The following is a 25,582-nucleotide window of genomic DNA, read 5'->3' on the forward strand; positions in this document are numbered from 1 at the left end:
TTAACCATCATCAGGAACATAAAAAACCCAAACATTTAAAAGTCAGAGATGTATAAATACATAGAAACGTTAGGAGCTATATACTAGTAACCAAAAGGACCTTAAAAGGATAGCCATTTTCGGCTTAGATTAACTTTGCCTGAAGGCGTTTGAATCTTAGTGTTTAGTGATTTCCTAATATATTTACGATGAATTTCAGAAAAATAGGTAATAGATTAAGTCCGTACAGAAGCACTGACCACTGAATTGTTTAAACACTTGGAGACTAACAGTGTTATCAACACAGTGATAGTAAAAGGAAAATTGCTGTTTATAAATTTTGTGCGTCCGAAGCTCCATCTCGGTTTGCCTTCATTAGGAACGCTACAACCCAAACATTGCAAATCCAGTGACGTATATATTGTATATATATATATACGTACAAACGTTTGGAGCTATGTGATCAAAGGCGATCAAAAATAGTCATGCTTCAAAAAGTCATGTTAAAATATATTTTAAAATAGATCATTAATGTGAATATAGGGCTAATATACGAGTTTTATAGGTTGAGCAAACTAGCAGGTATTCAACTCACGAAAGGAAACAGCGACATCACTGACTTGAGTGACTCGAATAGACCAACAAAATTGTCTGAAAAATGGTCCAGTTTATATACTGATGAATGGTCCGAGGCATTTGATGAACTATCTAAAATAAAGACAAATGATAACTTCAGGATAGAAAAGGAGCTCCGTGATATTGTAAAGGCAGGTTTAATATAGTTCATTTCATACAGATACGTATGTGTTTACGTTGATAATATAAACTAATATATTTGACTTATTTTAACATGTCCTCCTGGTGTGTTGATTCTACCATTTCCGAGATTACTCTGACGTTTGACGGTCACAAGCATCTAACAAAGCAAGCAAGTCCAAAAAGGAAGTCAGACATTATGGCAATCTCGGACTTATTATACCTACAGTTTTACAATGTATTTTAAAAAAGTATAAAAAGATAATGAACATCAAGGTAAATTCAAAAAGGGGAAGTCCATAGAAAATACCAAAATCAAAATCAGACCTCATCAAGCAACGGAACGAATAGAAAACAACTGCATATATCCTACTATTAAATCTTTTGTTTAAAAACATGTATTTAAAAGACAAGCTCATTTGAAAAAGTAAAACAATAATGTTATAAATACCGTGATCCCAATACATTGCAATCCAATATAATGTCGTTGTGGACACTAATGCAGTTACTTTGAACACAAAAAAGTATGTACTATGAAATTTTTCAAGGAAAATTTAAACACGTTCAATGGACGAAGATTTGTATATACTCTAGACAATAAAAGTGATTATGTCCCATATAATGATGACACAACCCCACTCACTAAATTTCATAGTGTTTACCTTTCAATTTACTTACGTTACCTAGCCGATAACCGACGACAATTGTTTTGTTTTTATTTTTTTTTTATTGATTTCCATCTTTTCATAAGCATCCCTTGCTGGTACGGAGTAATCTTTTGCAGATTTTCGTTCAATCTATAAATAAAAACAATTCCAAATGTACTCAAAGATGGTTCATTTTACAGAAATGTTATAGCACATGCGTAAATATTGAAAAGATACAGATGGTGGACATTAAAAAACATACATGGGATATTGCATGCTGTTTGCATCATCGACCCGATCAATTAGTGGAAGCAGCACAAACAGTAAGTTACTTGACTTGATTGCAATGAACCAAATAAACTTGAAATAAAATATACAATAGATACAGTTCAGTCAACCTTATATCTTTACTAACACATAGAAATTGACAATGTGGGTCGATTTTAATTTTGAATTTACTATGAAGTAACATTCCCGCAACGGCAAAATATCGAGTATGTATGTTCAGTTTGTACGATTGTCCAGGGCTTAATTTCCTATCCCGACTACCTTGATAAAGGGTTTCTGCAAGGAAACTATTGCATGAACTGTTTCAAATGGAAAACTTGAGGTTATCCTTCGTAATTTTAACGGACGCTATCATATCGACAGGAAATTATAGTTCAATTTTGTTTCTAGGAGTTATGCCCCTTTGCACTTATTGGTCTAAATATACTACTGCAACGGTTTGTCATCGCAACTCCTCTGAAACTACACAACAGAATTTTATGAAACTTTGTAGATAATAATGACATACTATGTAGATGTGCATATCGACAGGAAATTATGATTCAATTTTTTTTTCTAGGAAATATGCCCCTTTGAACTTAAAATTTCGGATGAAATAAACTACTGCAACAGTTTGTCATCGCTACTTCTCTGAAGCCACACAACAGAATCTCCTGAATCTTTGTAGATAATAAGGACAAAATCTGTAGATGTGCATATCCACAAGAAATTATAATCAGTTGACTTTCGTAGGAGTTATGAGTCTTTGAGCTTAGGAACCTAGTGAGATTTTCTTTGCCCACAGTCAATGTGGAGGCTTAGGGCATGTGAGCGTTCTCACAAAGGTTCTTTAATTTTTCAAGAATTTTGTCTTAATATGTATATGTGCATTTTTATGTTATAGACCATGTTTAACAAAATGGTAAAAGAAGAAAAGGTTGATAAAAAGGTAAATATATCTATGTTAATAAACTTACACTTGATGTTATAACATTTTGGAAATCATCTTAAAGATGTACTTAGGTTTAGGTTTAGGAATTTTTGGGTTTTTTCCTACGATATAGGGTAAAATATTTTACCCAATAACACCCACTTTTCTTTTCATATAAGACTTCAATAGCTAAACAAATAAGCAGATTCTAGATTTTTTTTCTTACGATTTGACTCCCAAATAATACCAATGCTAAGTATAAGGTAAAAACCCGAGTCAGCCTTTTCCCGCCATATTTTAAAAATCAAATATCTCAAAAAGGAGTCCCATAACCTATCAATATTGTTAGCTTATTTTGTTCCTTAATTAATGCTCTTCTGACTTGTAATATCAATTTTAAATTCTATATTTTCCTAATTTCACCTAAGTACATACATGCCTTTTCCTGGTATGGCTTTACGTTTGGTTCTATTTTGTTTTATAAATTCATTAACGTTTGTATTGGATATTGACTTTCAATTACATGTTAAATGTATCATAGCCTCAAGTATCAATGACGTGACTTTACTTGTCGATATGCGCATCTGGTGCAGTAAAATTGGTACCGTTAATGTTATTATACCAGTACGTTCACTTCCATGTAAGTCCTCACTCAGAATGTTTTTTTTTTATCTGTTGAAAGGTAAAATTACGATTAAATATTTTGCAATGTATTGTGTGAGCATGCCGATAAATCAACTTAGAATATAGCAAATCTAGAATGCAAATGTAGGATTTGATGTTTCTTAATTGTGAAGAATGGATGTAAATCCTGTTCTTATTAAGGGATTATCTTATTATTTAGGTCTATTTACAGTTCAAAACAAAGAGTTTCTATAAATCAGTTATAACTGCCCCGAACCACATTTATACCTTATTACCGGGCTTGTACATATATGAGCAGCACAGATGACACATGTGGAGCAGGATCTGCTTACCCTTCCAGTGCAAACGAGATCACACCTGGTTTTTGGTGGGTTTCGTGTTGCTCAGTCTTGTGTTTTCTATGTTGTGTTTTGTTTTGTGTAGTCTAGTTTGTCTACTGGTCTTTTTCTTTTTTTTGGCCATGGCGTTGTCAGTTTATTATTTAACTTATGAGTTTGAATGTGCCTTTGGTATCTTTCACCTCTCTTATATCAGCTAGAAATAGTTTGTATTTAACAATGAAATTGACTAAAAGTTGAATTTTGAAACAAACAAAAAAATTCAAATAAGTTGAAGTTACCGGCGCAATAAAATTGGTACCGTTAAGGTTCATCATAACAAATGGACAAACATAGCTGTTTTCACACCTCAAATACTATTCTGAGTACAGACAAACCTGTGTAATATAAAAGGTTTTAAGGCCTAGCATCCACTAGATATATAAAAGCTAAATGCATTTTATGTTTCTGGAGATTTTATATTTCTGAGCCTTGACCAATTTACACTATTGTAATTTTTAAAGGGAATGATAACGCTATCGCTCGTACTTAATCCCGAAGAAATTATCATTCTATTGCATTGACAAACCGGTATAAACTGTTTTAACATTAATTGTCAAACCGCGCATCTGACGCAGATAAATGGGTACCGTCTCTATACTTCTAGTTTGGTCCATGTCGGGCAGTCTTTGGTTGGGTGGTTGAAAATGAAAACAACACTGTATGAATTTAATGCGTCTAGAGCGCTTTTCTGGATTTACCTTTACCACGAATGATATAAGCCGAATATTTGAAAGCTTAATATGTATAGTAACCGAAACAGTTGTAGAGCTATTTCATCAAAAAGGACTCAAAAATAATAGCCGAATCCATCTAAGGTCAACTCTTCTGAGGAAGCTGAAACCTCAGTTTCTTAATAATATATAAAGTTATAAACGGACAATTTAGAAAAGGTTTGTTTACAAGTCATGTCAGTACCGTTGTACTGAATACTTAGCTGACGATACACTCGGAGACAGAAAAAATCGGGAAATGTGGTACAATTGTATGATTGACAATGAGACAAATATCCACCAAAATTAGAATGAAGTGGATGTATGCAATTAAAGGCAACCGTACGGCCTTCAAGAAACCCACACCGTATAGTAACTTATAAAGGCCTCGACATGAAAAATGTGAAACAATTCAAATGAGAAAACAAACGGCCTAGTTTATAACAAAACAATTTACTTGAAAAATATGACAGGCCACCAGCAGCGGAATTGATCAAGTTCTGTGAAAAATGAAAACAACACTGTATGAATTTCATATGTCCGAATCTGATCTGGATTTCCTTTAATCAGGAACGCCCAAAGCCTAATATTTGAGAGCCACAGATGTATAAATACCGGAACGGGTAAAGAGCTATTAAATCAAAAAGGACCTACAAATAACTGCCAAATCCATTGACGGTCAACTTTGACTGTTGTTTGTCTCTTTGTCTTTTTTGTGTTGTCCTTGAATCCATGGAATAAATGTTCATGCCAAGGTATACGTATAACAGTAGAACTTCAATCATTTTTACAGGCTGCTACAATGGTACTAAATCCTAGGAACAATGGGGTATGTTGGTCTTTTCATAAATTTTGGATTATTTCTTTGGTATCCTTCGTCTCTCTTTTACAGAGGTAGTAACTGTAAATTACTGTGTGCCAAACATTTGTCATTGGTTTACCATCATTGGAAACCTTCGAATAAAAAATAATTAAGTACTATAAAAAAAAATAATCTGCGAAAACATTGCATGTTATGTTTGCTTTTTTAAAATAAATTTCAAGAAAAATATAGAACCAGTGGTTTGAAACAAAAAATAAGTTTGTCCCCATTTAAGTTTTGATATTTTAACAATTTAATTTTCTGCATTATGAATCGTTGTGGTATTTGATCTTGATCCAAATTGATCGAAAAGTAAAAATATATTACTTGATATCATTACATTAAGTTGCACATGTCTAACTAGCAGCAAAATGTGTATACTTTCTTAATATATCATTTGATATAACATAAAGCAATTTACTTATCATAGGGAGATGTTGCAAGGCTGCTTGTTATACAGAAATGTATGGAGGAGTTGGTTGATATTGTCCATGAACGAAGAAAGTATGATAAGAAATTATTAGAATATGTTAAACAGGTAAACACACACAAATTATCTAATTGTAATACTAAATTCTATGAGATTTGAATAACAATATCTGGAATGATCAGTCAACTTAATGGTTGACTTCAGTTTTTTATTATCTCGTCTTATTGAGTGATTAATCGCCCTTCGTAAAAAAATATCTCTGATTCAAACAAAACATTTTCTGAAACTGACAGTATCAAGATGCTTGATTTCTAGATTATCATGTATTTGTAACATTTGGAGGACGTGTTTTCAACAAACAATAGGCATTCCCTTGGTAACCAACTGTGTTCTTCTTCTTGCCGACTTGTTCCTTTATTCATATGAAGCTGTCTTTATACAGGAAATTCTTCGGAAGAAGGAAAAGAAGTAAGCAGTACAAGTATCCTTTAGTTCTTGAATTCTGTTATTAAAGATGACTACCTATTATATATCAATCTATTGTTTGTTGCTCAATTTCTTCACGTCAAGAGGCCTATGGTTCACGTACATGTATATTCAGGACAAAAACAAATTAATAATTAAACGATAGATTTATTCTGCCAAGCAGGTCTACCTGGATTGAATATGGTAATTTTGGACTGCCATTAAAAATGAAAGTATACTGGAAAGGGGCAGAAATTTTGCCTACTAACAGGGTCACTATGAAGCCCACAATAAGGAATTGCAAGGGTCTTCCACGTGCAAAGGGAATGGCACTTACCCGAGACGAGGCATCGGATTTATCAACCCTATTCTGACCGGCCGTGACTGTGTATTTATATATTCCGCACAGCCCAATCGACGCACAATTCACAACGTAGATACAAGTACCTTCAAGTTGTCTTTGGGATGGATAAATCCTACTTTGTAAAAAAACACTCTGATTCAAACAAAAAATTCTCTGAAACTGACATTACCAAGATGCTTGATTTCTTGTCGACTTGTTTCTTTATTCATATAAGGCGCTGATTTCATACAGGAACTTCTTAGAAAGAAAAAAAACAAGTTAGCAGTATCCTTTAATTTCACTTTCCGCTATATAGATGATGTTCTCTCACTAAATAATTCAAAAGTTGGTGACTATGTTGAACGCATATATCCCATCGAACTTGAGATAAAGGATACAACGGATACGGTTAAGTCTGTCTCATATCTTGTCTTGCATCTAGAAATTGAAAATGAGGGTCGGTTGAGAACAAAACTTTACGACGAAAGAAATGATTTCAGCTTCCCAATTGTGAACTTTCCGTTTCTATGTAGCAACATTCCAGCAGCGCTTGCATACGGAGTATCTATCTCCCAGTTGATACGATATTCCAGGGATAGTATTTCCTATCATGATTTCCTTGATAGAGGGTTTCTGCTCACAAGGAGGCTATTAAACCAAGAGTTCCAAGTGGTGAAGTTGAAATCGGTTTGTACTTACATGAGCAACACGACGGGTGCCACATTAGGAGCAGGATCTGCTTACCCTTTCGCAGCTCCTGAAATCACCCCTAGTTTTGGTGGGGTTCGTGTTGTTCAGTCTTTAGTTTTCTATGTTGTGTTTTGTGTACTATACTTTAAGTTTGAATGTTTAATTGTTATCTTTCGCTTCTCTTTTACAAAGGGTTTTACTGTCGGACGATGAGACAAGTCCAGATATGAATATATTTATAAACCTTAGGTTATGCGATTAGACGTATTGATTTTATCCTAAATATAAATATACCAAAAAATCTAATTCTTCATTTAGAGTTTTGCTTACGTGCTTCTTGCTTTTTCAGTTGTAAAACTACTGGGGAAACGAGGTGTATTGTGTATTAATTCATGGCAGAAATCTTATCAAGTTAGATCGTTGGGATTTTCATTGTTCCTTCTCAAGATAAATCCTGATAAGCACTTCGGCGCCCTAAAGTTTCTTCTTTAGCATTTTTAGCACAGGTCGATACCGCTGTTGGTAGCTCGCTAATCTAATAGGGTATCATCAGTTCAGTAGTTAGAGTTTGAGTACTAAAATGATTTATAACACAACTTTTTTTTAATTCTCCGTCGATAAATTTAGAAATAGTTAACAACTGCCAAAACAGCAAAATCAGTTTGAGTTGTTTTATGTCGATTATGCTACTTTTTTGCATTGAAGAACAAAGCACAGTAGTTGTCGATTAACATAGAAATCTTACAAAACATTCATTAATTGCTCTTTCAAATACAGTACAAATACAAGCAAAATCGTTTTAACCAAATTTGGGGCCTGTATATTTTTATTAGATAAATATCTGTATCTTGTATCTTGTAACTTGCAAATGCTACAATTGTATCAAAATTCAATCTCTTTGAGGTTAAGATAATTTTATGATAGTATTTTATCTTTATTCTTTTGAGTAAATTGGTGTTTTTTGTGTGTGTGATTTAATAGAATTAATAATCAATTATCCTTTTCATAAGACAGTATATGTACACAAATTCATTGTAGGAAACTATACGACAGATTGAACACTACAAAAAAACAGGTTCGAAAAACCACGTCATCAAATTTGTGGAACGCTGCACAGAACTATGCTGGAGCATGGTAATCAAAGCGCCATCCATGGTTCTTGTTTATGACCAACTGGAAGGTGGACCGATTGATAAAAACATGTTTACAGTATATACCAAACAAGGGCCACTCATCGACTTTGTGGTATGGCCGGCCTTGATTTTACACACTGATGGTCCAATTCTAGCGAAAGGCGCTGCACAGGGGAAAGAAGTTGAACCAAATGGATACAAGGGAACGAAAATAGATTCTGAATCGAAAGGCAATTCAACATGGACAACTACCAAAACAGCAATATCAGTCAAAGTGGAAAATGAGATATCAAGAGTAAATTGGAAAAAATAGCATTGTAATGGCAGGTGGATTTCAATGTGCATAATGGATTATTCATCAGAAGAGAATAATTATCAGATATGATTGTTCGATTTTCTCATTTCAAACACTGCTTCTGCGCTTCGTACAAAGTGTGCTTCGGTCAATGCTTTTACAACCAAATCAAGTTATAAAAGGAATCATTAAATTCGTAAGTGAAAATCAGTTTGCTTTCTGAACCTTTTGTAATTCGTAAAAATATGTGCATTGGATTTATTGACTATAGTATTATACTATTGTTGTTATATTCCAATTCCTACCAAAAGAACACCGTTTTGTCTCGTCTGATAAGTGCAGATTTTTAGCCATTACAAGAATACACTCACTAATTCATATACCCAATGCACTCTATGGTACGTTCTGCAATTTGAAGCATCCATAGCTATTTTGTCGTGACAGTCATTTCCTGTCAAAACTGTACCGTATCCTGACTTGTGCTAAAAATGTTCAACATTATTTAATTGCATATTAATGTTATAACAATATAAAATATTATAAGTAGATATTTTGTATAAGAATGGTCTATCCTCCCACATAACCGATAAGGCCAAACAATATTATTTAATCCAAACAAGGAATCAGACGTATGGAGGATGGAGATACGTTCCAGGAAATTTGGTAGTACTAAAACAGGTACTTCTGATCTGGGCAACAGGTTAAATATGCTCTTCTATTGAAATTTTATATATGTGTTTATTATTCAAAAGAAACTTTAATCAAGGATTTTACAGTGATCCCAACACTCTAAAATTGCAATTGACACCAAAATTACCAAAATATCTAATTAATTATACCCCACGTAATTTGTGCGTCGGGTATAATGTTTTTGACCCGTCCGTCTGTCTGTCCGTCCGTCAGTCCTGTTCTTGTCATCACAACTCCTCTGAAACCACACAACAGAATTTCATGAAACTTTATAGATAATAAGGACATAGTATGCAGATGTGCATATCAACAAGAAATCCTTGTCAGTTTTCTTTTGCATGAGTTATGAGCCTTTGTTTGTCCGGTGACAATGTGGGGGCGTGGGGTATGTGAGCGTGCTCACAAAGTTTCTTTAATTGACAAAGTATATAGTTCATACTTCCTTTAAATGTTTCAATTTCGAACCCACCATTGTGCATATTGCTGAATTTTCAAATCCTTTCTGCTGGGAAGATAGACTATCTTGTACAAAATATCTACTTATGATATTCTATGCTGTAATGACATTAATCGTTACAAAGTTTACTACAACATTGGTGCATTATTCAGCGATGCTAAATGGCAAAATAATGGAAAATCCAAAACTTAAAAAACAAACAGTGAGGAGCTGATATAACCGATAAGGCCAAACATTATTGCTTAATCCAAACAAGAAATCAGATGTGTGAAGGATGGAGATACTTTCCTTTGTGTTAAATTATTTCTAAACTAGAGGTACAGCGAGCAGAGCTCATAAAATGATACCCGCCTCTTGTAAAGATGATAATTGTTAAAGAAAGACCAAATTGTATTAATAAAAATCAAAATAGGTTTATTCCCGATAGTCCCACTAGTTGACATTTTAGAGTTTTGATTGTCCCACATTATCTATTATGTGAAATGTTCTTAAATGAACAATGTAATTGTTGTTTGTTTGCAATATCAAATCAAAACTAATTATTGCATGAGCATATTAGTAGTTGACATCCATTTCACAAATGTAAATATTAAATTACTTGATACTTCAAAAAAATTTCAATTATATATTTGTTCATTTTACAATTTATGTTATTGGAACCTATTTTATCTTCTATGAAGTTAGAATATATTTAGTGTTTGTATTATATTTATCTTAATTTGAACAGTGGTATAACAACATATCACAAAATTAATTATATATATGAATATCAACTGTTCTCCATGATTACTTAAAATTTAATAATTAAATGTAATTAATTGATACACAAATAGATTATTATCAAAACAATTCCCGACTGTTCAACATTTAAACTGCCCAATTGTCCCACAAACATCTTCCCGATTGTCCCACATACTTTCATTCCTTTTTTACCTGTAGTTCTTAAAAGTGGGAACAACCAGGAAGACACCAAATAGGAGGTGTGCAATAGCATTTCATGGTTAAAATTATGAAATAAAGTTTCAATAAATTGTAACAGGGTGTTTAGGAGGTGTTACGAATAAAAAATTGGAACCCCAAAATAAAGCAAAGGCAAAGTCCATGCTTTGGTAAGTGAAACAAAAAAAAATCATTCTAATCAAAAAGCAAAATAGAAGGTGCAAAATAGCATTATATGTTTAAGATTATGAGAAAGTTTCAATAAATTGTAATAAGGAATTTAGGAGCTGTTGTTGTTATAAAATGGATACGCCAGAATAAAGCAATCATGGGAAAGTTCGTGCATTGGTTAGGGAAACCCAAGAAATAAATCTGACCAACAGAAACAAAATAATGTATACAATGACATTATATGATAAACATTCTGTGAAAGTCATTCAATTATGATTAGGTGTTTAGGTACCATAGTTTGCATCTATGACAAATTCCATGTCCTTGTTATCCCAAAGTTAACCCCAGAAATCTTCAGAGGAAATTATGATATAGGATAACAGGAGGTGCAAAAGTATATCAAGTGAATAAGGTTCTTTAAACGTTTTGCTGCTCACAAGGAAGCTATTAAACCAAGAGTTCCAAGTGGTGAAGTTGAAATCATCCCTTCGTAAATTTTACGGACGCCATCACGAGTTGACCGTTATGGAATATCCGTTTCACAGATGATAGCGGATATGTTCCAAATGTCGTAACTAAAATCCCGTCCCCGTTTCCCCGTATGTGACCTGCCAAATTAGATTTATTACCGGGTTTGTACTAACATGAGCAACACGACGGGTACCACATGTGGAGAAGGATCTGCTTACCCTTCTGGAGCACATGAGATAACCCCCAGTGTTTTGTGGGGTTCGTGTTGCTCATTCTTCAGTTTTTCTATGTTGTGTTTTGTGTACTGTTGTTTGTCTGTTGGTCTTTTTCTTTTTTAGCCATGGCTTTATTTTCGACCTATGAGTTTGAATGTCCCTTTGGTATCTTTCGCCTCTCTTTTACAGAATTGTGCAAAGCGGTTAACAGTTGCGGATACAAAAATGGGATAGAAGAACGAACGAACAGACGAACGGATTCCCCAGTCACTATATATATTGCCCGCTTTAAAAAGCGGGATATTTACAGCGGGATATATTGAGTGTATACAGGGTGAAGATGTCAATATTAAGATGAGTTGAGTTTTCCAAATGTCTTCAAGGCAATGACAGTTAAGAAACTTTGGTTTTGTTTGCGTTGACTTTTTTTTCATTTTTATTACTCCATACATTCAAGTAGTGTGGTTTTCACCAATAAGACAGCAAATGATTACCCCAAAAAAAATTAAAATAAATGTAGACGAAAAGAAAGGATGTTGTATTAATTTGGAGATCAACATGTTATCTTCCTCTTGTATCGTTCATCTGTATTTTTCAATTCTTACAATATATTTTTTATTTCCCGATAATCTTCTGGATAAATTTTCTCGTTTCGGACAAAAAAATAGTGATAAAATAAAAAAGCAAGGCATATTTAGCCAGGAATGGCAGGAATCCAAAATTGTTTTGGCACTGGTTAATAAGCTCACTTGTCCCTTAAGTACCATGTTAGATAAAGCCATCATATCGTCCGTCGTAAACCATGTTATAAACTCTGAAACCACATAGCTAAATGTTTTGAAACTTGGCATTCATATTGTATTGTCTTCTTCAAACGATCATCAAATCTGTAGTTTTTGCTTAAATCTCGAAACCCAAAACAGTAAGGACATAACTAAAATAAAAATAAAATGATCAGTATGTGGTTATCTATCTATATATCCTGAAATTTCCTGAAATCGGACAACACATTTCAGAGTTATTGGCCCTGATGTCCATAGTAAATTTATTTTAACACATGAACCTAGAACCGTGTTAGTCATTTACTTTTGTGTATTATTACAGTTAATAATTCTACTTCAACAGACATGCATTAGTTGATCCATTCAAAAACAAGTACAGTCCTGTCATCTATCAAAAGATACACCAATGCTTTGATTTAAAACAAAAGTTAAACCATATTCTATAGTAATCCAATGTATCGAACTAGTTTCTGTATACTAGAAACCACACATTCGATGCGAAAGATTTTACATTGTGTTAAATCCTGGAACTTATCATGTTTTAAATAAAAGTTTATCAAGTTTTATTCGCCTTATCATTTGTAAAAAAGTTAAACAGGATTGTGTGAAATGCCTTTTGCTAATTAGTTTGTTCTTTCACGTCAATTCTTTATTTTGTCAAAAACTTATAAGGTTGTAAACGAATTTAATATCACATCGGAAAGACATCTGAGTTTATTGATGTGTTTTGCTTATAGTTATAATACAAGATGCACAACTTTTAAAACTACCCTTCCCCCCTACCCCCCTATCCCCCCCCCCCCCCCCCGAAATGTAAGCTATATTGTTTTGCTCATTGTTTAAGGCCGTACAGGGTGTCTTATAATTGTTAACTTCTACATCATTTGGACTCTGGTGGAAAGTTGTCTCATTGGCAATCATACCACATCCATCTTTTTTTCATATAGATAAAACTTATATAATTCACATTGTACATGTACAGAATATAACCACCTAGTAGATTAAAAACGAATTGTGATGTTTCGCCACTGTAGTATTATATTTTGCTAAAAACTACGGTTGGGGTCCAAACACTTATAATAGAATTTGCTTTGGGGTTGATATTATAATTACTCCAACAAGTTAATTAATGTTGTGTATTAATAGTTATCAAAGGTACCAGGATTATAATTTAATACGCCAGACGCGCGTTTCGTCTACTTAAGACTCATCAGTGACGCTAAATGTTATTCTCCTTTAATCCGTAGTTAGCACATACAAATTCTCGTCCAATCATATTGCTTGAATTTGCCTTCTAATTTTCATAGTACATACTTGTTCCGTGTACTAAGTAACTACGCATGAATGACCACAAGGGTAAGATTTCATTGTATCGTAATCAAGATATGAAAACAAAAATTGCCACTAGCTATTTTGAAATAAAATGCTGTATTCCAAATTCAATTAAATAGTTTGTAATTAGTTTTCACGTTGAATTTTACATATCCTGCTATTAAAATCTATGGATCTAAAAGATGTTTTTGACAATTGCAAGTTTTTTTTCATCTAAATAAAGAGTAACAAATATGGTTCTTTATACCTTGATTAGAGTACAGGGCTATCTTAAAATTGTAATAATTTATCATCCATGCAACTACTTTGTACACAAAAAAAAAAGTGTGTACTATGAATTATTGTGAAGGGAAATTCAGGCCATTTGGTAATTTTATTAACTTTCTTGGGGAAATTGATCTATTTCGTCATGAATTGGTTGATTGATTACTGGTTGCTTAATGTCCAGTGGCAAATATTTCATGCATGTCTTGAATTAGAAAACCATGATAATGTCTGAAGAGAATGTGCCACCTATATATATATACATATTCTGATTAATCTTTTAGTTTTTACTTTGAAAAGAAAACCATAAAAAACACAAAACCTATAATCTCTGATCTATTGGTAGTTTTCTTTTAATGCTATCCGCTAGACTATCTATGGGGACAAACTATCTATATGTTTCAAATGATTTTAATTTATTATAACTTTAGTTTTACTGTGAAATTGAAAAGACTTTTCAAAACATGTAAAGCTTCCACTGCAATTTAATTATTGTCTGCTTTTGGTCAATTCATTTTGTCATCTTACCATGTAAAGAAGTACATGTATAGTAAAACACCGCTTTATATCAATATACCTCCATTACACCAGCAGCTATCATCTTTCATTCTGGAGTCAAGGGCCTTTTGAAATGACATATTTTACAATGATACTAGTGAGTAGATTTACAAAACATAAAATTCGATATAATAATACTTTATTCCGTAAGCAAATACAGCTCATATGATTAAACAGATACACAAATTATACATTTTACATATACATATACAGTATTAATGTCATAAACAATTTCTAACATATAGCGGAGTTTGGCATACAATTTACATTGGTAATAAAGGTACATAACAAAAATCAAGTGTTACGAATTTTCTCTGCCTCATAAAGGTATTTACCCAGATTATTTAACTCCTTAATATTTCTTACAGATAATAACTCAACTAGTTTGAAAGTAGATGGGTTTCTATAATAATATATCTTAATATATTTACTTCTGACATTTACATATTATCACACTCTAATATAAAATGATATTCGTCTTCGATTACTTTCTTATCACACATAGTACAAACACGCTCATTTCTGGAAATATTAAAGTATCTTCCTGTTTCTACATTAAGTGAATGTGAATTGATTCTATATCTAGTTACATATGACTGGAATAAACTGTTCAATGGTCGATTCAAATAAAATTGCAAAGTATGTCCATCATGTATATATTGATACAAATTACATTTTGAAATATTTTCAAAAAATGACAAGCCTTCAGCTATATAATTATCAACAATTCTTTTTTTAAATTCATACAAAAATAATTGACTATTTCCAACACTTTGTGCTAACCATATATCCTTAAATCCATACCTGTTTAGTATGTCTCTTATCTTACAACTCCAGTTGAGTTTATCATTCGGTTTAACAAAACTAGATTCGTAAATATCTTCATAAATACTCTTCAATATACAATTATTAGATTCTAATAACTTCAACCAATAATGTACCATTCTTACATATCTATTTACATACAATGGTAAACGCCCAAGTTCAAAATACACCATATGATTTACAGTTCCTTTTCTCACTTTCAAAATTCTTTTTAAATAATACAAATGAAGCGTTTCTATATCAGCTCCCTTATGAAAACCCCATATTTCACAACCATAATTCACAATACTTGTTACATATGTATCAAATAAGGATATCAAAGTCTCAGTAGTATAACAATCATCATAAATCTTACTCAATAAAAAAAATGTAGCCTTTCTACTCTGTTCAGTTAGTGTTTTCTGTGTTACAGTAAAAGTACCGTTATAATTTAATAGCAAACCAAGATATACCAACTGATCACACATTTCTATCATTTTACCATTCAAATACCGTTTTTCATTCTCTTTCATTACACCTCTGTTACGAAAAACAACTATTTTTGTTTTTCTTAAATTAATGTCAAGACCATTCTTGTATGAACTATCATATACAGTGACTATCATTTTTTGTAATTCAGAAATACTTTCGCTGAAGAGAACTGTATCATCAGCATACATAAAAAGATAAAGATTTAACATTTTTACTTCATATGGTTCTATTCCTTGTTTAATTAACTCAATTTCTATGTCATTTACATAAATTGCATATAAAAATGGAGATAATGATTCGCCTTGCATTAGGCCAACATTACAATGGAAAAAATCTGAAAATTTACCATCTAATTTAACACAAGTTTTTAACTTAGAATACATTGATTTAATAAGATTCAATAGGTTTCCACTAATACCGCATTTTAACATTTTTTGCCATAAAACATAATGTGACACACTGTAGAAAGCTTTGACAAAATCAATAAAACAACAATAGAGACGTTTTCCTTTACGAATACTTTTTGATACAACAGAATGAAGGGCAAAAATGGCGTCGTGTGTACCATATCCAGGGACAAACCCAAACTGCGCATCAGTCAATATACTGTATTCTTTGCACTACTTTAATAGTCTTGTATTAATGAAAGAAGTAAACAATTTCCCAACATGAGACACAAGCGAAATTCCTCTGTTATTTCCTGTATCATCAACTGGACCTTTTTTAAATAGCGGAACTAAAACACTCTTGACCCATATTTCTGGAAACCACCCGGTAATAAGTATTACGTTAAAAATTTACATAACAGTGGCAGTAGGGTTAATTTACACTCCTTCAGAAATTCATTTAATAAATTGTCATAACCTGTTGCCTTTTCTATTTTCAATTTTTTAACACAAACATCAATTTCTTGCTCCGTAAAAGGTCGGTCCAATTCTTCATAAATGAATTAATTTTTGTCTTCTACTTTTGGTCCGTCATCAATTTCTTCTTTAGAAACTAAGTTTTTAAAATGCTTCACAAAATCGTTTAATTTTATGTTGCTTTGTATGGCCTTTTTTCGTTTTCTGAATTTTCGATAAAAGTACTTTGGATTCGTTTTTCTTATAGAACTCAACATGTTTCCCCGCTGTTTTTTATATCGTCTTTTTAAACTATTTTCACTTCGTTTAAATCTTTGTTTAGCGAGATTTAAAATAAGTCTGTTTTCTTCACACTTACTTTGGTTAAAATGTTTCAACGAGCGTTTACATTCTATATACAATTGTTTGCAGTCATCTTTTATCCACGGTTTATCTTGCCTTATATTTATAGGTTTATAAGTTCGCTTTGAGCTGTTACAATAATCACATTTTAAAGTTTTCGTCACTTCTGTTTTTGTATATTAATTGACAATATCGGACAGACACGAATTAATATTGTTCACAATTTCGTCGATATTCATTGGCTCATCGGATAAACTATTTATCAGTCCATTAATTTTATTGGAATTTGCTGCAAGGTCCTTTTTAACGTCATCTTTAAACCCTTCATTCCATTTATAACAATCATATATTACAGTTTTACAAGTACATATTTCATTTAAGGTTAATCCTTTTAGTTTAAATACAACTTTTAACCGTTGGGTGCATGACATGAAAAAGTAGTAAAATCACCAATGACAAAATCATTAACAATAGAAAATGAATCACGAGATAAAAGCAAATAATCAATTATGCTACATCCATTCTTATTTTGAAATGTAAAAGTTTCACTTTTTTTCCCAAAACGACCATTACATATTCTTATACCAGAAGATTTACACAAGTTTAAAATTTTATGACCAAACGAATTAGCCGGCTTTATGTCCTCTGTTGTTCTTTCACTTGGCAAATCAGGCTCATAATTAAGTAAATCAGTTTCATTGAGATGAAATACATTTAAATTGTCTGCATTATGAAGTCATTTTCTCTACCTATTCTTCCGTTGAGGTCACCAATCACTGCAATGTTACCTAATACACGATAATGAGCTAGACATTGACATAAGACATAAGACATAAAGCTTTATTTAGAGTCGGTATGTGCAAGAAAAAAGATGAATGCTTACGTAGCACATCTGGCAGCTCATTCCAAAGCTTAGCACCTGCATACCTTAAAGATTGTAGGCCGTATGCAGTTGTTCTTACATGTGGTAGGTCGGCTGTATTCTGGTATCTGAAAGAGTAAATGTTTTCCTTTAAGTGTATCAAATCATGGAGATAAACAGGACAATCTTTATTAATAATTTTGAAAACTTCAATAGCCAATGATTGCATTCTTCTTATTTTTAAAGATGGTAATTTTGATTTGCAGAATAGATCTTCATAACTTGCTGAATAGTCTTCATAGATAAACCGTAGTGCTCTCTCTTGAAATTTCTCTATCTTTTTTGTATTAACCTCCCCACAAAAGTGCCAAACTAGTGAGCAGTAATTAAAGTTTGACATGATGAGAGAATAATAAATTGTTAATTTTCCGAGTTTAGTCAGGTGTTTTCCTATTCTTTTTAATACATTTAGCTGTTTGGATGCTTTTTTACATATTATAGAGACATGTTCATTGAAATTTAGTTTAAAATCTATTGTTACGCCTAGAAGTTTAACGTTATCTTCACATTCTATTTCATTACCTTCTAATTTAAATTTTAGGTTTTTGTCTTTAGTTTTTTTACCTACAGATATTGCTTGAAATTTTTCTGGATTTGCTTTCATTTTATTTATTGAGAACCAATTTATCAAAATTTTGAGTATTAATTAATTTATCTAAATCTTTATCTGCGTATGAAAGGGTGTTGTCATCTGCATAATTATAGAGTTCACTTTTATGAATAAAAAAGAAAATGTCATTTAAAAAGATATTAAATAATGTTGGCCCTAATATTGACCCTTGTGGCACCCCTTTAAACATTGTTTGCCAGTAGCTTGAATTAGTACCTACTTTAACACACTGTTTTCTATTATTTAAGTAGCTTTCCAAAAGTTTAAGAGAAGAGGCGGAGACACCATAGGATTTTAATTTTAGTAGGATGAGCTCCGTTTTACAAACACCTGTGATACAAGTAGTCAGCCAAAATAAACTATCAATACACCAATTAAAAGATTACTCGAGTTGTAAATATGTGCTGAATTGGATAGTATATGAAAAGGTATATACTATGAAATTATAAATTTCATAGCATATACCTTTCCATAGACTAACCTAGACTTATTTTATGATTCATATTGTAGCAAACCACAATAATGAGAGAAGATTAAGATCAGGAAGTTAACACATATTCGTATGTTTTTCACGGAAGTTCTATTAATAACAAGACTTAAAGAAGATGTTATCAATTTTTTAGGTATTGAGAGTTACTTTCACAACTTCTAGTTATCTGTGTTTTCATATTCAAAATAATAACAGAATTTATGGACGCTGAAATATCATTTTTCACCAGTCAGTTTTCGATGGTTAGAATATATGGCATTACTCCAATGCAACTAATGATGTATATGTTTTGACATTATACTGCAACCAATATATTAGAAATGAATAAAAGGAGTTGTGAGTTATACATCATTGAGACAGCAACCTGACGACTTAAATTAACAAAAAGACACACAGAGACAAACCCACTATCATAAAACACCAGCGGGGTAAAGTCTTCAGATAAGGCAACATATAATCAAATGCGCCCTTAAATGAATGACGATTTTTACCTTCTTACGTTTTTGGTTTTAATTAGGAGATAAAGTGAAACTTCAAACATGAACAAATCTCTCAGTACACTTTTTATATGAATTATTGCCGTTAAATGAACATGTTATAGGTCTTTTTATTATATTGAGAAGTATAATTGGTACAGAGAGAAATAGTTCATAGGAAATATAGCAATTATTGATTGTTTTGAAAACTATGATTGACTCAGTCTAGCAAACAATTGGGAGGTATAACTTAAAACCTCAATATCACAAAAGACAATCACGTTGGTTTTTTTTTTTCAAGCAGCGAACAATTATGGGAATACATACAATCTTACACAAAAACGAAAAAAATAACGTAAAATTAAGGGAAACAATGCTTCATACATAAAGAATACAAAGCTTTTCTTTACGTAATTATACTGAATACCCAAATCAATATAAGGGATTCAATAGACAGATGAATTACAATGATCGTATGGTAACAACTTGACACACTGCGATTTATGGGAAAGGGGGACTCTTTACGATTCATGGAGATTGTGACGAACAACGACTATATAAATGTTGTTGAGGAGACATTGGCGCATCGTTTTGGAACAAATCCAAATGGTTTATGTTCTAAAATCTGAAAAGAATTCAATGTTTAATGATATTTGAGAGTAAGTGAAAGGAAAGCTTTATACCTTACACACACCGTATATCTTGTAATACCTCAACTTGTCCAATTTGTTAATTGTACGGTCCAACATTTAGTGTTGTGGTTTGTAAAAGACACGATATCAACAACATCGTATCGGTATCGATAATCAATGTATTCCTATCTGATCCCCTTGTAGAGAGACATGATGGGATAGTGTTTACCTAAAGATTTGATTGTCTAAATGGGTTTACTCAGTATAATCGTCTGCTTCAAATCTCGATATCGACGATATCAACTATGTCGATTCGATATCGAAAAAAATATGTTCACCCTATGTATCTGTTTTAGTTGTCAATATCGACGAAAGCGATTCTATATCGGCCTTTATTATTTTCATTAACATATTTGTTTCTTTTATTGAGTTTACACTATACTAATCGTCTGCTGTTGTTGATATCCACGATATCCACGACATCGATTTTAACTGATCATCTTCTAAAGTCTTTATTGACAATTTTTTTTCTCCTTGTTCATCAGTTTTAGTTGACGATATCGACATTTTTAAAATATTATCATAATTTGTTTCTTTATTCATTTCATGTAGTTAACTTTATTTATCTTAAATAAACTGTAAATTTTAGCCATGATGAAAAAAGAATATCTTGTGTATTTTCACATAAAACAAATATCCATGCACCAGAGACAAAAAGACGAGGATGCAAACAGCTACGTCACCGTACGGCCTTCAACAATGAGCAACACTATCACCGGCAAAACAAATATCCTGCTGTATGTAAAAATAATAATCAAAAAACGAATATTGTATGGCAGGCAGCATCCAATGACAACCACTGAGTTAAAGGCTCCTGACTTGGGACAGTCACATAAAGAATGTGACGGGGTAAACATGTTTTGAGCGTTCAACTCTCCCCTAATCGGGAACAGTGGTGACGATATTGTCAATATCGACGATATCGAAATCTAGATTAGTATTGGAAATTTGTTTATGTAATGAGTGTATAATTCATCATCTGTATCGTGTAGGTAATCGACGGTATCGATATCTGGATTAGTCTTGGTCATTGATCAAACTTATTCGTTCAGTGTATGTTTACTTGTTTTTGTTTAAATGTCTTTTTGACCGAGTTAAACTATTTCAATTGATATTTTATAGTGTGTCTTTTTATGTTGTAATGTTACACTACTGTCTCAGGTTAGGATGAAGGTTTTTGCCTGTTGAAACGTTTAAACCCGCTGTATTTTTATGCGCCTGTCCTAAGTCAGGAGTCTGTTGTGCAGTGGTTGTCGTTTGTTGGTGTGGTTCATAGGTTTTCTCGTTTCTCGTTTTTTATATAGATTAGACCGTTGGTTTTCCTGTTTGAATTGTTTTACACTAGTCATTTTGGGTCCCTTTATATCTTGCTGTTTGGTGTGAGCCAAGGCTCCGTGTTGAAGGCCTTACTTTGACCTATAATTGTTATCTTTTTATACATTGTGACTTGGATGGAGAGTTGTCTCGTTGGCACTCATACCACATCTTCTTATTTGTATTGGACCTGTATGCCTATGTTCACCATATATTACTTTTTTTAATTTATAATATATAAAAACAAAAGGTTATAACATCACGGCATAATACGACCTCAACAGTTAATCTGATGTCATTGATATAAACAAAGACGAAAAGTTTCATTTCGGAAAGAGCTTACATAAAAAATCGAATAAAAAAACATCACATTCAGCTGAAAAACGAAAGTTCTCCATGCATTTACTGGAGCGTTTCTTCCAGAATAGAAAAAATTTTTTTTTACTTTGACTGTGAGAATCCATCTGCAGTTAGTTAACTAAATAAATACAGAATCGAGAAACATGGCCTAAAAATGTAAACAATACAGCTATCAATACCAACCCATCCAGGCCTTTTATAGCCGACTATACGGTATGGGTTTTTTCTTATTGTTGAAGGCCGTACGGTTGCCTATAATTGCTTACATCCACTTCATTGGAACTTTGGTTGATAGTTGTCTCATTTGCAATCATACCTCATCTCCTTATTCTTATATTGTCATTGACTTTTTTTTTTTTTTGGAGGGGGAGGGACAAACTGGTTTAGATTAAGGTATTTTTGTATCATTGTTTTTACTCCACATCTTATGCTACAAATGTATTGATATAAAAAAAAAGAAATATGTTTTTGTGTGAACTTTCTTTTCAGATCATAAAAGGACGTACATCGGAATACGTAGATAGAAAGAAGATAAGGTGTCATAAAATCGCGTATTCCATCTTAAATAAAGCAGCAACAAGAACAAAACTTGAAAACATATACGTTAATTCAAAGACCCCGCAAGAAAGGGTTTCATTACTGATGATTCAGTTATAAGTATTAATGTATCTCTTTAAAAAAAGGCCTCACGCCAACAATTTCAGAAACAATCAAAAAAGAATCTTTAGAAATGAGCATTTAAACAAAAAATATAACTTATTACATTGTCAAGTATACCAATGAAAGAAAACCTTGACTATTATCTTAAGAAGTAGGTATAGATCATTGTGAATTGTATCGAAATTGAAAATAAGAATGACCATTTTTTCATTTCATGTTTCTTTTGCAACACAATGAAAAAGCTAATACGGTACTCATTGTCTCGATGGGTTCGGGTGATAGTTATCGCCTTTGTTCGAAGTACTAGCTGGTCTCGTTTTATTGTATTAGCTTTTAAAAATATGTATTCTTATGCTGTGAAAAACATTCAGACCTATACAGTTGAGTTCTTCAAATCATATATGTATGTCAAGTTCAAATCAACACGGGCAATGGATATGTTTAATATATATGGGTATAATTAGAACACTACGTGATAATATGTAGACGCGTATTTTGTATATTGAAATGATCTTAATTTCTTTTGACTTTTGAAAAAAAAAAATTTCAGAAATACATATGTTTTCTTTTTCCCCTCTGAGTAGCTTTTTAGAAAAATTATCTTCCTAGCTTTTCAAGTACAGTAGAGAAATATATCAGATTGTTGTATGCATCATGAATGTCGCAAAATTTTTTTAGCCGAAAAGTTGAAGGAAACACATCTCCATATTCATTAAGCTATTTAAATATAACTTTTACATTCCTTTATCTTGTGAGCTGTGATACCTTCATCAAAAGATTCAAGGAAATGTCTTTATACATTCAAATTTCTTTCAAATTTGCTTTAATGTCACGGATGTGCGGTTTCATTTCAAACTTCACATTATATCAGTCGCCAACATGTTCGGTTATTTCAGAAAAAACGAGTCTTTGCTGTTTTTCCAAATCACTTGTCCAGTAACACTACTGGGACTGGTCCAATTAATTATGACGTCTTGATATGCTATTTTAGTTTTTGCTGTGACGCCTTCCAATGCGTAGAAAAGCGTCAAAAAAAAGCATCAAAATAGCTTAATTCCTTCACGACCGTCAATATTATTTGGACTATACTGGGACATATGATCACATATGCATTCATTAATCATCAATGGCCAAATAATTAGCAATTTAAGTCTGACGGTAGATCAGTTAAATTTACAACCCAATTCATGCTCCATTGAAATTAAACAATTATAATGTCAGCTTCAATTGTTTATTGACCCCGCCCCCCCCCCCCCCCCCCCCCCCCCCCCTTATTTGTTTACAACTGCCATTGTGAAGGTTAGACACTTAATGTTGATTGTACTAAATATAGAGATCACGTGATAGTTGTTTTGTTTACTGTTTACATAATAATTTACTTCCTTTATTCGATTTCAAGGTATGTGGTAAGTTTTCATAATTTTTATAACCAAGTAATTGTTAAAATTGTGTGTATTGGCTTCTACTCGCGCAGTTCATTCCATGTGCCAAATTTAACTTTAAAGCAAAATTATTAATGTTTTATTTTTGTCGATAGACGCCATTGACATAGTTATGATAAATTATATAATTTTGGAAAACACGTTGATAATACAACTAAAACACTCCGATTTTCCGATCAATCTAAATACAAATAATCTTCCACAAGTGTGATTGAAACTTGTTCCTTGAATTGATCAAATCGTCACGTCTAATGTTGTGCTCTGAATTTTCAGCTTTCATTTTATAAATATTGATGATGGTATTTGGTTCCATCCTAACTCTATCACTAATTAAGTAATTTACAACTAGAAGTACGCCGAGCAATGTCACAAAATGATACCGCAACTCTTGCAAAGTCCATAATTTGCTAATAAGGAAAACTAAAATAATAATTCGGACCAAAATTGAAATAGGAAATGCACAATGCATTATATCGTAAAAATTCTAAAAAATAAAATTTCATTAAATTATGAACAGGGGTTTAGGATACGCTGATACACAGGTGTACTTTATTGTGTAGATTTGACGAAGTCCATGTCTCCGTCACCCCAGCAAATCCCATAAATCATTCACCGAGATGGAGAAATGAAAAAAGAGGTTTACCGTGGGAAATCTAGTGACAAGATATTACCTCCCCTATAAACACTGAAAACTTGATCTTCTCAATGTTTGTCCCGTTTAGCAAGGACGCTATCAATTATTGATTCACGAGAACACATTCTAGTAAATAGTAAAAGTAAAAATAAGTTGAAATAAAAACAAAACTTCCATTTAATGATAGCATCTCTCTCCTTAAATAGCAAACGATGAGTACAGCAGGCTATAGGAGCTTGGTGTATAATTGGTTTAAAATGTTGCAATGCGAATAAATTCCTGAAGTACCAACTTCAATTTATTTTTCTGCTGGCTGTATACCTCTTTGGAACATGCCAATTATCCGTACATGTATGCCGATAGATCAGAGAAGTTCAGGTGAAAAAATCCAAAGGAATCGATTGATATGCAGCAAAGATTAAAGCTGTTATCCTAATGCTTGCAATTTAAAGGTTTGGTTGACTTGCTTGCTTTGTTTGTATAAATGTTTGCTCAAGCATTGTAATTAAGATTAGTATCTGCAATCAATAGATAGGCGGGGCTTCAGCTTGTATACATTATTGATACTTAAATGTTATTGGGTGTTATGTATAATGTAAACAAGCTGAAGTCCCGCCTATCTATTGATTGCAGATGTTAATCTTAATTACAATGCTTGGGCAAACATTTATACAAACAAAACCAAACCTTTAAATTGCTAGCATTAGGAAAACAGCTTTAATACTTTTGAAATTTAGTTACTAAGCAAATTCAAACGGACCTTATCCGAATGTAAACTTTGAGACCACAAATATATGTACAAAAATCGAGACGACCTTTTCTTAAAATTGTATAAAAAAATAGTAAAAATCTTTTCACGGATCAGTAACCTACTTTATAAAAAAAAATGTGTATCTTTAATTTTTGAACCTGCACAGACAGACTTTCAAATTGTTATTATCATGAAAAGACAACATTTCTCTATTGAAAGTTCACGTAACAGGAGCAGACCGATATACTCGAAAACTTAGATGTGAAAAATAGGTATATTTTGGGAAATTGTAACATGCTAAGGACTTTGTGAAACTCT

At 32.3% G+C, this 25,582-nt stretch overlaps 1 protein-coding gene and 1 long non-coding RNA gene across 10 annotated transcripts in view; both read left to right on the forward strand.

The window, feature by feature from the left end:
• Window positions 1–25,582, forward strand: part of LOC127715641 (uncharacterized) — a 97,637-nt gene that overhangs the window by 31,471 nt on the left and 40,584 nt on the right. For 2 of the 9 annotated variants that reach the window (XM_052221764.1, XM_052221765.1), the window contains exons 12-13: window positions 545–746; window positions 1,583–1,705. In XM_052221764.1, the coding sequence (XP_052077724.1) occupies window positions 545–746; window positions 1,583–1,705 (325 nt within the window). Of the gene's footprint in view, window positions 1–544; window positions 747–1,582; window positions 1,706–2,553; window positions 2,599–5,108; window positions 5,145–5,607; window positions 5,716–8,143; window positions 12,825–23,787; window positions 23,844–25,582 lie in introns of those variants that run through there. The other 7 variants (XR_007988516.1, XM_052221766.1, XM_052221767.1 and 4 more) reach the window with 7 other exon arrangements.
• The window catches only part of LOC127715693 (uncharacterized), a 97,127-nt gene that overhangs the window by 25,961 nt on the left and 45,584 nt on the right, over window positions 1–25,582 (forward strand). The window lies entirely within an intron of this gene.

This window comes from Mytilus californianus, unplaced genomic scaffold, assembly GCF_021869535.1.
Source record: "Mytilus californianus isolate M0D057914Y unplaced genomic scaffold, xbMytCali1.0.p SCAF_9, whole genome shotgun sequence".
In the NCBI taxonomy this organism is placed as follows: Eukaryota; Metazoa; Mollusca; class Bivalvia; order Mytilida; family Mytilidae; genus Mytilus; species Mytilus californianus.